Source organism: Hippoglossus hippoglossus, chromosome 12 (genome assembly GCF_009819705.1).
Source record: "Hippoglossus hippoglossus isolate fHipHip1 chromosome 12, fHipHip1.pri, whole genome shotgun sequence".
Lineage (NCBI taxonomy): Eukaryota > Metazoa > Chordata > Actinopteri > Pleuronectiformes > Pleuronectidae > Hippoglossus > Hippoglossus hippoglossus.
In genome coordinates this window covers 2,638,416-2,652,514 of record NC_047162.1, presented here as the reverse complement: position 1 = coordinate 2,652,514, position 14,099 = coordinate 2,638,416, and the positions used below count along the sequence as shown (strand labels likewise).

The 14,099-nt window shown below is 42.5% G+C and overlaps 1 protein-coding gene across 5 annotated transcripts in view; it reads left to right on the top strand.

The window, feature by feature from the left end:
- ttc28 (tetratricopeptide repeat domain 28) overlaps positions 1 to 14,099 on the top strand; it is a 136,803-nt gene that overhangs the window by 119,782 nt on the left and 2,922 nt on the right. For 2 of the 5 annotated variants that reach the window (XM_034601322.1, XM_034601326.1), the window contains 14 exons: positions 582 to 741; positions 3,575 to 3,706; positions 4,782 to 4,926; positions 5,040 to 5,219; positions 5,458 to 6,032; positions 6,117 to 6,364; positions 9,621 to 9,745; positions 10,564 to 10,641; positions 10,734 to 10,893; positions 11,228 to 11,304; positions 12,193 to 12,216; positions 12,475 to 12,648; positions 13,157 to 13,304; positions 13,387 to 14,023. In XM_034601322.1, coding sequence (XP_034457213.1) covers positions 582 to 741; positions 3,575 to 3,706; positions 4,782 to 4,926; positions 5,040 to 5,219; positions 5,458 to 6,032; positions 6,117 to 6,364; positions 9,621 to 9,745; positions 10,564 to 10,641; positions 10,734 to 10,893; positions 11,228 to 11,304; positions 12,193 to 12,216; positions 12,475 to 12,648; positions 13,157 to 13,304; positions 13,387 to 14,023 — 2,863 coding nt within the window. The remainder of the gene's footprint in view (positions 1 to 581; positions 742 to 3,574; positions 3,707 to 4,781; positions 4,927 to 5,039; positions 5,220 to 5,457; positions 6,033 to 6,116; positions 6,365 to 9,620; positions 9,746 to 10,563; positions 10,642 to 10,733; positions 10,894 to 11,227; positions 11,305 to 12,192; positions 12,217 to 12,474; positions 12,649 to 13,156; positions 13,305 to 13,386; positions 14,024 to 14,099) is intronic. The other 3 variants (XM_034601324.1, XM_034601325.1, XM_034601323.1) reach the window with 3 other exon arrangements.

Sequence of the window (14,099 nt, the reverse complement as noted above, 5' to 3'; positions counted from 1 at the left end):
TCAGGGCTATATCTGTGAAATATGCACCCACCTGGCTGCACTTTTTCACAAAGGTTAAATAAAGGCCACAAAAGAACCCTAAAGACTTCCTGAGCCCCTGCAACCCTCTGTGACTCAGCAGGAGTGGATACTGGAACTGGGCCAAAATCTAATGGGTTGATTGCCATGACATTTACTTATCCTCCTCAATGGATTAACTCTTTGATATTTGACTCTCATATTCTAATTGTCGTGACATTTGAGGACATTTAAGGGAATTAACTTTTGGATTTGCGACCATATGACCTTTATCTAGGGCCAACTTCATATTTGCGACCCCATCAATTGTTTATTCCATCCACTTTGGTGTTGGGGGTTGTAAAAAACACACTGTAGCCTCTAGGATCCAGAATCTCCTAGGGCTTAATACTTTTAAATCTGTTATACCTTCATACTTTACAACCACCTCTAAAATTAAACACAAAAAAAACACACCTTTGCATGAAAAACTTTGTGCTCAATATACCCTTTCTACACTCACACGTACACATACAGTACAACGTGCACCAATTCGCCTATTTTATTCCTGAACGCTACAACAGGTATCGTGAAGTTTAACGAGGTGTATCTTGGAGATCCCGAGGCGGATGGCGGTGGGAGCCCACAGGATGGAGGAGGAGGAGCAGGTGCAAGTCCTCTGTCTCTAGACCAGCACATCTACAACGCCAGAGAGGCTCTGGGAGTGGACAGCCATTACAGCAGGTAGAGCTTTTTCTTCAGTAATAGAGTAAAATCTTCCAAATGACAGTGACCTGGACAGCTGAAGCTTGTCCAGGTTTTGATCATATGATATGGTTTGATCTGGTGTTTGCATGGAATATTAGGAAATCTAGTTATTTATATCCTTGTATACATGATATATAGAAGTTATATGGCTACTTATAACTGTGCTGTTTGTGCAGGTGCAAGTGATGTTTACCAGTAGCTAGTTACAACAGCACAACCCACTGGCAATTTGAATTCCTGTATGGTGGCTATTGAAAAATTAGGCCACTTTTGCTTAAAGCAGGCTTAGCTCTATCACATACCAACATCGGGTTGTGGATTTGGGTTATCCGCCATATTGCCACCACACAGAACCAGGGCGCATATGAAGATACGCAGCTGTGACTGGTGGGATTGCGTCGTCATGATGCACCAGTATCCCAAATATATACATGCAACAGTATCCCTGAAATCCGAATATGACATTTACTTAAACACAAAAATGGGATAATTAAAAAACCCAATAATAACCGGCATACTAATGCGCATGTACAGACAATCAGTGACAGAAGAGAATCTTTTTACCAGCACTTTTTGGCCTCGTGTCCCCACTCCTGTAGACTTTTCCTCTCACGCCACCAGCAGGTCATAGTATTCACTCATGATGTGAAATATATGATGTTGAAATATGAAATATCTCAAGATGGATTGGAAACAAATTTGTACAGACATTCATGGTCGCCAGAGGATGACTCCTACTTGTAGTGGTGCCTATTTTACTTAAAATGCCAACTACTGTATTGAATGGGTGCTATGTAATTTAGTATACTTGTTAATTTTTTCCAGAGTACACTGATCGTCTGACCTTTCATCCAGAGCTGCTACTTTATCACCAAAAATCTGAAAAACGACACAATAATGATGCTCACCTCGCCCTGAGGTTTAAATTTTGGTCAACATAGTCAACATTATACCTCCTAAACATCAGCATTGGCAAAGCCTCATAGACTAGTCAGTGTAACTGCAGAGTCTATGTCTTACGGCTTATTGTTGTACATCTTCAGTGATTAAAACACACAGGGGAGGGAGTGAAAGGGAATAAAGCAAGATAGAGGAGCCGCATTCCCTTTGTCATCTGTCTTCCTTCTCTCCTGCTTTCTCCCACCATATTTCCTTGGCCGCAATTATCCTGCCCACAACTTCAGGCCTTGGTTGGTGCAACATGACGAGCTTGTAAATCACTACCATGTGTTGTGTCAGCAAATGTTCCCCCACACAAACTGCGTCTCAACTTTCTGTGAAAACCACTGCAGCCGAGTTACTGCAGCCACCAGCGATTCATTGTGTCTGTCGCGTGTGTGACTGTCTGCGTGTGTTTGTCTGTGTGTGTTACTCTCTCTCTCTCTCTCTTTCTTTCTTTCCCTGTGTGTGTGTGTCTGTGTGTGCGTGTGTGTGTGTCAAAGCTGTGGCGAGCCTGGAGCCTCCTTCCATTTATACTTGATGATATCATGAATCCTGCTCATCCACAACATTGTGTGTATTTGTCCATATGCAGCACTGAACTGCTTTCCAACCCACCAGTAGACTTTTACAACCCTCTGTCATGGATCCAGGCGGCAGAAGAACGTGCTATTTTAACAGATCAAATCTCCCTGAGTGTGTGAAATGTGCAGCCAAGGGATTCCATAAAAAGTAATGACGTCTGCTAATGGCAAATTCTGCGAGCCATCAGCCCAGCACAAAGGAGTCTGTTGCCTTTTTTTTCTTTCTGTAAAAGATTCATTATGCTCTTGTTGAGGTGTCACACAGTAAGCACTAGGCTGGCAATAAACTGCAATATTAAAATTACTTACCGCCTCATAAGCAATATCATTACCTTGCTTGTACCTGCTTTTCTGCATCCTGTAGTACAATCACATTTTTTATTGTTTCCAGAACGCGTCATTGATGTTAAAAGGGGCTTAATTTAACATGTGAAGTAAGCATGAAGTAAACATGAACAAAAATAACTACCCTTGCTTCATTTAATACACATAAGGTTTTATTTGTTGCTATAGACTTACTTTGTCTGGTATGATCAGCATGGTGGCTAATGTTAAGTATATGTAGTTGGCCTTTAATGCTCTTCTATTTTTGTCCCATTATTTAACTATGTTTTTCATTGTTTTTAACCTGTTTGAATCTCAATTGTGGCCGCAAAGGTCGATCTTTAAAGGTTCAATGTGCAGGATTTAATGGCATCTAGTGGTGAAGTTGCACATTGCGGGTGACTGAATATTCTTGCTGCACCCCTCCTCCTTCCAAGCATTTAGGAGAATCTACAGTGGTGACACACAAATGTGAAAGTCCCTCTCTAGAGTCAGAGTTTAGTTTGTCCGTTCTGGGCCACTGTAGAAGTATAGCAGGGCAACATGGGGAACACCGTAGGAGAGGTCCCACTCCCCCTGTAAATATAATAGGTCAATTCTAAGGTGAATAAAAAAACAATTCTTACTTTCCAGTGATTCTTCTTTACATCTTTATCAGTATTATATTCAATTTCTGTTGATAAATACTAAAACCTACAGACTGGACCTTCATTCAAAAGAGTGACCACAAATACTAAAGTCATCAGACAGGAGAAGGAGGTAGTGTGTAGGGCTTTGGATGACGTAACTTCATATTTGAATTCTTGGAAGGCACAGTAATTAATAGTAAGCTTCCTGAAGGGAGGATTTACTGCAGGACTGTTGTATTAATTGAGTAGCTTTTTCTTTTAGCTTGTTGTAGTGATAACGTTTCATTAATTCTGTAATAACGCTGTTTGCCTGCATCACCGTCTGCTTCCCAGAGTTGGCTCCAGCAGTGAGACAGAGAGTGAAGCCGGGGATCTGTTAGAGCAGCAGTTTGAGGAGCTGAACACCTCGGCCACCGACCCCACAGGCTACCTCCGCATGGTGTCCAGAAACAACCTCTTCAACAGGTGCGTCTCCAGAGATGGCAGCGCCATTTAAAAAAAATTGGTATTTCAAATCATACAGAATACAAAAAAGCATTAATACAGTTGAGCAGAGACAATACATCTCCCCCGTTCAGCTCCAACATAGCTCCTCTCCCCATAACATGTTACTGTCCCATGCATGTAATCAAAGTGGATTTCCCACTAAAAACAGATTCATACAGGTAAATACAGTATGCACACACACACACACACACACACACACAAAATATATAGATGAATAAATAAAAGAAAACAATAAAGTTCTTTATTTAAAAAAATTCATTATGATCAGTACCACTTTTCCTCCATAAGCTAAAAAAGGTTACCATCTAGTATAGAATTTTCTCCAATGTCACAATGTCAACATCTTTTATCCATAGTCCAAAAGTAAGGGGACATTTATCCTTCCGCTTGTGACTGTGCCTTTTTGATCAGACTGAAATACACTGAAATATCTGAAAATGATTGGTTGTTTTTCCAGGACATTTAGTAGAGACATTTATGGTCCCCAGAGGATGCAGCTTACTGATTGTGTTGGTCCCTCTAGAGACAGGGCAGATCAAATGTTTTACTTATCCAGTGAAATGTCTCAACATGTATATTTCCTCTGCCGCTGGCCTAGGGTTGACATTTGGTCCAAACCGAGGTTCATGTCTTTGATACATTGTTTACATTTGATCCGGTTAGTTTTGGTTTCATATTGTAATTCAGGGAGCCCACTAAATACTTTTGTATGACATAGGTACATCTTGTCATCATTGGCGGCGTCTACCGAATGGCACCGTTGTCAAACATCGTCGGAGGGACAACTCAGTATTTTCACACTGCAATAAGCTAAACCCTGGTTCACTTTGATCCACTTCTTTTGGTCAGTCTATGGCCTGTGGCACCTTTCACACCTGTTATTTTAGTTTGGACTAAACTGATTAGTCAGAAAGTCTTGACCCAACAGGTTAGGTGTGAAAGTGCCCTTAGTAAACCGGTAACATCTTGCACCAGTCCAGCACTTTGGTTTATGTTTGTGTATTTCTCACATGTGTGTTTATACCTTCAACAGAAGCTGTCGCAGCATGACCAGCCTATACAGTGCCACAGTGTCTCCAGGGAAAGACAGCTTGTCCTCTCCTCCTTGTCGATTGAGTAACATCAGCAAACCTCCTCTCCGAGCCCTTTATGACTTACTCATAGCACCTATGGAAGGCGTATGTATAGCTTGCATGTGTCAGGAGAAATTCTTTATATTTCAATATACAGCCCACTACCATGTCTTTTTATCTTTTTTTAAAGTCATATTTGTATCTTCTCTTGTCTCTAGGGCCTGATGCACAGTAGTGGACCTGTGGGCAGACACAGACAGCTCATATTAGTGTTGGAGGGAGAATTGTACCTGATCCCATTCGCCTTGCTCAAAGGCAGCTCCTCTAATGAGTACCTGTATGAGAGGTTCAGTCTGATTTCTGTACCTTCTTTAGCCAGCCTGGGAGCCACAATCAAGGTAAGTCAATTGTATGCATTAAAAAAACTGCATCCTAATTGTTGCAGTTGTCCCTCTAAGTTTTTGCAGATTTTTGTAAAAAAGAGGGATTTTTGTTTAGCTATATGAATTAATTATTCCTCAAATCTTCTCATGTATCTTGTCTTGTATTGTATTTTTGATTTAACTCCTTAAACTATGAAGAATCTCAATCAACATGAAAACAAATGTCTGATCTGAGTCCTTGTTCTACCCACAGCCTCATCAACGTAGAGGCGGACCCTCACTTTGCACAGATGGAGGTTCAGTGGCTGCAGTGGTCGGAGCTCCTCGCCTGCCCCCCAGCGTGATGGACCGCTGGTTGTGGGGGCCCCTGCCTTCAGCCCAAGATGAAGCTCTTTGGTTGGGGGAACAGCTTGGATGTCATCCACTGACCGGGGCGAATGCCACAAAGGAGCGTGTGCTCGCAGCACTGAGTCAGGCAGAGTGCGTTCACTTTGCGACTCATATATCTTGGAAGCTCGCGGCCGTGGTCCTCTCCCCCAGCCAAGAGCATGCTGGGGGAGAGGGCACAGGAAGCCGACCCAAGGAGAAATCACTGTGTGGGGCCTTGACCTCAGGCCAGCCTGTGGATCAGGATGCAGAGGTCAAGGGTTCGTTTTCAAAGAAGCACAGCAGCCCAGAGGGACTCAGGGGGGCAGATGAAGCGAGCGAGGATGAGGACAGTGTGTGTGATGTGGAGAGTGTGTGTGACAGTCCATCACTTCAAGACTTCCTCCTCACTGCTGCTGATATACTGGGCCTGTGCTTAACCGTCAAACTGGTGGTTCTGAGGTAAAAACCTTCCACAGATTCAACATTTAACACAAACGTTTTGGTTCCACAGCTCACCTTCGTTCTGATTCCTTGTCACCTCAGGTTGTACCCGGAGTCCAGCAGCAGGGTGACAGCTGACGGGGTGGTGGGTCTGACCCGGGCCTTCTTAGCTGCGGGTGTCCAGTGTGTGTGTGTCTCCTTGTGGCCTGCACCGATAGCTGCCTCCAAACTGTTAACACACACCTTCTATACAGCACTTCTCAACGGCACCAAAGCCAGTGCTGCTCTGACTGAGGCCATGAAGACACTGCAGAGCAGCAAGCACTTCTCACACCCCTCCAACTGGGCTGGTGAGCAGATTACCATGGACACACACACACACACACACACTCACAGTCCACTTACGAACAGTATTCATCTGCCCATGGAGTTTTCTCAGTTGTCATGGAATTTGCTCAGTTTTCATCATGTGACCTAAGAATGGGACTTCTGAGCAAACTCCATCCACTAAGTAAGACATTGAGATGCAGTTGAAAACTCTGGAAAACACAAGTGGACCCGTAGAAAGTTTTTTTTTGCTGTTGATTATTTACCTTTTTCCCAAATCACGGCTGTATATGAAATGAGGATAGGTGGATGGTTTGTGACTGAATGGTGCGGGAATGTCGACAAGATGTAGTGAGACCAGTTAGGTTTAATGGTTTGGAGATGGTGACACTGATGGAAAGACAGGAGCTGAAGCCAGAGTCAAATAAGATGCTAAGATTTTTGATGGACAAGATTAGGAATGAGTATATCGAAGGTATTTTTTACGTCTTACCACAAAGGGGCAATAACATATTGGTGATGGGTCACGTGACTTCCCACAATTAAGTATTAAGTAAAAAACTGTATTTTAGGCTCAGTGTGTTTGGACATGGGAGAGGTCATAGTTTTTACCCCCAAAATAAGATTTACACAATTAAATATACCACAAAATATATTTATAAAATATCACAAAAATAATTGTCTCTAAATTGAGAGCAATTATTAACAACTGAGAAACTATGTTCTGCATTATGCAAACGAAGCAAGACCAGCAAAAAGCAAAACACAAAGAAACAACTAAATGTGTGCGAGTACACAACATATTTTTAGTGTTCAATCACCACCGTGACCATCAGTATTGGTCCAATTAGTCACAGCAGAGACAAGGGAAGAGAGGTGACACTGAGAAGGTGTGGAGGAGAGATGTTGGGTACAGTAGGAGAAGGATGGGGAAGTTGGAGCTGTCAGGCAAGAGGAAAAGAGGAGGTTAATGGATGTGGTGGGAGGGGACGTGCAGGTGGTTGGTGTGAGAGAGGAAGCTGCAGGGAACAGGAGGAGATGGAAACACATGATCTGCTGTAGTAAATGAGAGCAGAATCATTAAAGACCGTGTGAAACAGATGTCAGAGCTGCTTGGTTCTGCATATATGTGGCTACTAAAACCACATGAAGGGAGTTGTTGCGGTTATTGGTTGATATTTAAAGCTGCCGATGGCACTGAATGGGAATTTGTTGACAGTAATAAGCAGCTCAACGAAGCTGGAGAGTTATGACGGCATCCTGCTCTCTGTTGTCGAGGACTTCTCGCCACCACCTTCACCGACGTCTGTCGATTTAACCGCTGAGTCGAACAACGTAGGTCCCTGTACGGTCTCTGCCGATTGGCTGCAGGATGAGTCATCAAACTGTTGAAAGTGTTTTACAGTAAGAGAAAAGACAGAGATTTACATTTAAAATACTAAATGATATTGATTTTTAACAAATATTTGGCAAATAACAAGAGACGCAGGATTAAAACTGGGAACATGTATTTTCATTTCATTTGGTCTTTAATGCTATTAATAGACTGTTCATTTTCAGCAACATAAATCTTATTCCTTATACATTACTCCAATGTCAGCAGCACCCAGAGAACTACCTGATGTACTTCAATAAATATCACAATGTCAGTCCAGTTGAAAATGCTAAATCATGGGTTGGAGGAAAAGGCCAAACAAGTTAATAATGTTCATGTCAGTCGATATCAATATTCATCACAATAATGTCACATTATTTTTTCTTTTAGGTTAAAGACAGATTTTAGTTGTGGTTTTAAACTCTTCTTTATGTGCAGAGAATGACAAACACTTGATAAACAGCAAAACATTTTACAAATCTGAGGCAGATCAATGATGTCTTCTACCTCCTCAGTAACATGCTTGAGCTTAAGCAAATCAATATATATAGAACCTTTGTCATATTGCTACTGATGAAAATGAAATAGAAATAATAATTGATATTGTTTTATTCCCCAGCCCTTCTCAATTGGGGTTTGATTAAACAGAAGGATATACTCTCTATATATTGTTTTCCCTTTCCTCTATTTCTGTCAAGTAAAACTATGATAAAATCCGTCATTGTGCAGCAGCAGTCTAATGCACTAACCCCTCTTTTACCTTCTGACAGATTTCTTTTTCACTTCCATCTTTACAAAACAGAGCTCTGTGCTGCACTCTCTTATCTTTCAGTTGTGTTCAATCTTAGCTTCTTTTAGAAATTCAGTGGCAGAGCATTGAGTGAATAATGTTCAGGGAGACTTTTGCAAAAAAATCCCTAAGGCTGTTGCAAAGTGACGGAAACATCCTTGTAACTGAATACAACGAATGTGGATGTAGACGTTTCATCTATGCCTCAAACCAGGCTGATGCTGAAGTCAAGTGCATGTCAGGGTGAACTTTCTTTATATAGAGGAGGTGCACAGCAGCAAGGAGGTGCACAGCAGCAAGGAGGTGCACAGCAGCAAGGAGGTACACAGCAGCAAGCCAGAACAAACGAGGAACAGTTTGTTCCACATTTGTCACATCTTTATATCATGTTTTTTTACTAGGCCTACGTGTGTAGTGACTAAAGTTATTGATTGTGTTCCTATCTGCATCTGGAGAAGTCTACAAAACAAATAAATGTATTCACATTTCCACAGTTTGTATAGTTATGTATAAGAAAAGCTATTGGATGTTCCTTTAGACACAGACTCAGGAAGATGTGGTTTCACTTATGAATAGTTAATTAGGTAACTCTGACTTATTTTATCCTGCTCCCTCCCAGTGGGCTCACAGTTACTCAGATTGATTTCTTTATTCCAAATGACACAAATAGCAGAGTGAAGCTCCAACTTTATGCAACATTACTTTGGATGACTTCATGTACTCTTATGATACACTTCATAGACTGTATATAAAGATGGATGACACAATTCCTCCCACTGTACAAAAATGAAGCCAAAACATCCCAGAGATGGGCTCTGCCTTCTTGCATGTCATATAGAGCCTGAGTCTGTCCATTAGTGATCATGGAGTGGGGCTGTGGTGTCAAGATCCCACCAATATACACGCTCAACCAATTACAAGCTGTCAATCATGACATTTCATCCGAGTTCATAGCATCAAATAACTAATTAGAATCAAACTTACAGAAAAGATGAGCAGATTTTTATTTGTCCTGAATTTACGGTGACCATGGAGGAGGCGGGGTTTATGACCCATACTGCCATGTCGACCATCTTTAACAGTAAGAGATATTCCACTGTGTATTTTCTTTCAGGTTACATGTTGATTGGAAATGATGTGAAGCTGAACAGCCCCATGTCGCTGGTGGGCCAAGCCCTGGCAGAGATCCTGCAGTATCCAGACAGAGCCAGGGATGCCCTCAGAGTGCTGTTACACTTGGTGAGACCCCTCCTCACTTTTTGAGACAATAACATAATAACTCTTAGCATGGGTCTGGACCCACCGTGATCAGATGAACACATCTGACTCTCACATCAAGTGGACGACCAACTGTTAATGCAAATTATACTGTTAATCAATAAATGATGCATGTGGCAATCACTTGGGGGGGAATGCAGCCACAGGTTTGTATCATTTATGATTTTAACAATCCAAAAGGATCATTAGTTATTTGATAGAAAGTTCATCTGCAAACATTTTGTAATCTGATTAAGTCTTGATAAACAAAACTTCCAAAAATGTATTTATTCTCAAATGTGAGCATTTGCTGATTCCCTCTGTCAAATTGAATCTCTTTGGGTGTTGAACTGTTGACCGGACAAAACGTGAAGAACTCACATTACCGCACAAACTGATATTTTACGGACAAAATGACTAAATAATCATTAGTTTCAGCCCTATATAGTATAGCATCTACTATATAGTGACACGATGACCTACATTGACTAGGAGTTGACTCTTTGCAAATAAGTTTTGTCGCTTCCACCCTTCTGATGGTTTTGATGCATCACTTTCATTCCATCTAAAAAGGAATTTCAAATTTGTTGTTGAGAATGTTGTTGAAAATTTTTTTCTGGTGTGGCATATTCCATGCTCTATCTATCACACCTCCATCAGTGCATGTTGATAAGAGCTCCAGGTCTGAAATCCCCCAATAGTTAATTGTAAATATCATCTCCAAGCACATGGTTCCCAATCAGAAAGTCCCACAGTGATTAATTACCATGGACTATCTCTGTCTCTGTCTCTCTCTGCAGATTGAGAAGTCTTTGCAGCGCATTCAGAGTGGCCAGTGTAACCCAATGTACACATCCCAGCAAAGCGTGGAGAATAAGGTCTGAGTGCTGGTCTATCCCTCTCTTTGTCTTTAAATGTCAGCGCCTGTCTCCTCCGCTCACGTCCATGTGTTTCCTCTCCTCTGGGTAAGGTCGGCGGGGTGCCCGGGTGGCAGGCCCTCCTGTCTGCGGTGGGTTTCCGGTTGGACTTCTCCGGTAGCGTCGCAGGACTCTCCTCGGCGGTGTTCTTCCCCCAGTCAGACCCTGGAGATCGGCTGCAGCAGTGCAGCACCACTTTACAGGCCCTGCTTGGTACTGCAGCTTGTCCATCATTTAAATGTCATGTCAATCACACTGATAAAATAACATCTTGTTTTACCCCTGCACAGACTGCTATGAAATTACAATTTATTTGTGTATCACCCAGAGAATAATTCTTACTGTAGTGTCATAATACATGTACTTATGATATCTGCCAGCAGAGGCCACTGAAGCAGCAGATTCTGTATTGAATGGATTTGATGTTAAAACTGAGCTTTTGAGTTGCAGACATGCTACACCTGACCATATGAGTTCTATAAATAATCATTATGGCTTTAGTGAATATATTTAATTTATATCTAATGAACCTCCTGTACACCCTCAGGTCTGACTCCTCCAGCTCTGCAGGCCCTCTGTAAGCTTGTCACAGCGTCTGAGGCCGGAGAACAGCTCATTCACAAGGTACTGTCACAGTTAACAGCAGTGTCACAGTTGTTCATGTCACTGGTGGAAGAAGCATTCCTTTACTTAAGGAGAAGTAGCATTCACCCATGTAGAAACACTCCAAATCCTGTTTGGGAAACATATCAGCAAAGTGTACTTATTCTCATTCTGCAGTAACATGTCCCCTGTGACTGATACTTTTTGTTATTATATTAGATTTTTAATATTGATGCTGCATGTCACTGCTGTAGCTGCTTGAGTTGGAGCTGGTTTTATCTACTGCTTATACAGTTAGGTTAGTCCAGAGGTTTCCAACCTAAGGGTCAGCCACCTCCAAAGGATCATCCGATTCACTTGAGGGGTCATGAGATGATTAATGTGAGAGGACATATGAAAAAATTAAATTATTAAACACCAATGTAACATTTAATCTTTTATAATTTGTGAAGTATTGGAGAATTTCACCTCTTTTGGCCTCAGACAATCTTACAAAAGACATTTTCGCACAGACATCTGAAACATGCACAATCTTGTCCTATGAAAAGTATTGGAGTAGATAAAGGATAAAGGAGCATAAACTGTAGTGAAATACAATCACTTCGAAACTGAGGAGATGCACTCTGCTTTCCACCACTGACTCATTCCATAGTATTGGCATCTGGGCATTGTGTTTTTCCCTCTCAGTTATTGTATTAGAGCGCATCCGTTCTGCACCGATCTCAACATTACCTTCAACACTCATTCACCCACAAGTGAATACTCATAACCCTCCATACCGTGTATCACAGGTTACCATCGACATAAACAAGTCATGAGTCATGCATGTGTAGAGTGACCCAAACGCATCATTTACACAGGAATTAATTGAAGTTCTGTTTCCTCTTCTCTCATACCCACGTCATAAAGGCCGTTAAAAGCATGGTGGGAATGGTAAGTGTTCCGCACGGATGTTACAAAGAAACTAATAAGACTGGTTAAAGCCGGCCCACAATGATGAGAGCACTAAGTTCCTTGCTTGTGTTTGATTTGTAAGATCTTAGTGATGTGGGTGCTACATTAAGCCTGACTGAGTATTGTCATGTAATGTGGTCCCTGTAGAATCCCTGTTGAACATTATATCGTCCATTTATTGGACTCTTTTCTCTCTCTCACTTTTCCTTCTAAACGCCATGTCGTTCTTCTTCAAAGCTTCACCAAGTGTTGGTGCAGTTGCAGTCTGGCGACAAAGAGCAGGACTTCTCACTGGCTCCCATTCAAGTGTCCATAAGTGTGCAGCTCTGGAGGCTCCCGGGCTGCCACGAGTTTCTAGCAGCACTCGGTGAGTCAGTAAGAATAAAAGAAGCTATGCTTTCATTTCCTTCTGATTTACTGTCCTTCATTTACTTCATTAGTTGTGTCATTACTGGCCTCATAACCACCGCCACATCCACCCAACAACCAAATGACTCACTCGGTCCCGTAAGCTTTTTAATTGGTCACGAAGGCCCCTGCAATGGATGCTCTATATGCACCAACTTTAAAACGGCTGCTGGACATCCAGAATAATTTTCATTTATGAACAGTTTATTAAAACCTACAGCTGCAGGCTTAATCAAGTATGAACATCATATATACCTTGTGCCTGAATTCAAACAGTGATCCACAGCGTTTTAGTTGTATTGTAGTGTCTGCAGTGCTAATATGACCTATTTCATATGCTGTAGCCTCTATAATTATCTCATCATGCATTTATATTTGAAATCCTTGTCTCCAAATTACATAATTAATATAGCTGATGAATAAATGTAGGGAGTAAAAAGTGCATTATCTTCCTTGAATGTTGTAGGATTAAAATAACAAAGTTCAAAAATGCACTGAAGTACTTTGAGTGAATGTCTTAGTTACTTTCCTCCACTCGCCCTCCCTCTCAGGCTTCGATCTTTGTGAGGTGGGTCAGGAGGAGGTCGTGCTGAAGACTGGAAAACAGGCCAGCAGACGCACCATGCATTTTGCTCTTCAGTCCCTCCTGGCGCTTTTTGGTGAGAATGATGCATAATGTTGGACTTTCTTTTCTAAAACTTATAAACTTTATTCTAACACTCGTACCCTGTCTTGTTTCAGACTCCACAGAGCTTCCCAAGCGACTGAGCATGGACAGCTCTTCCTCCCTGGAGTCCCTGTCGTCCTCCCAGTCCGCCTCCCAGCCTCACTCTTTACCCCTCTCTTTCGGTTGCTACCCACCTCAGCCCTCCTTCCTGCCCCCAGTCTGCCCGGACAACCTCTCCTGCGATGCCATCTCTGTCTACAGCCTCAGCTCCCTCGCCTCCTCTCTCAGTTTCTTGTCCAGACCAGAGCCTGCAGGAAGTGACACCATCAGTCAGCGCTTGCATCAACAGGAGCCAGACAGATCTCGTGCGGGGGCAGGCCTCTACGCCTCCCTCCGTCCTTCAGGCGGCCTCTCAAGAGGTCGACTCCCCAATCATGGAGGAGCAGCAGGAGAAGGGGAAGACGAGGAGTATGAGGGATACTCCATTATAAGCAGTGAGCCGTTAGGACGAGGAGGGAGGGACTGTGACACGCTGCCACTTCCTGCAGGACACAGACATGGCAGAGGCGGAGCAGGGAGAGGATCTAATGGAGGTCATAGGTATCCTATCACGATTTCCTCCAAGGGAAGCATCAGCACACCTACATCCCCCATTAAAGCTCCACCGCTGCCCCCAACTGTTTCCTCCAACCCCAAGCTCAGGCAGGAAATGTGAGTCCAATGCTGTTTGTTTAGTCAGAATGAATGAACATGGTCTGGTCCTGTCCTGTCTGTGAAGAATTCTCAC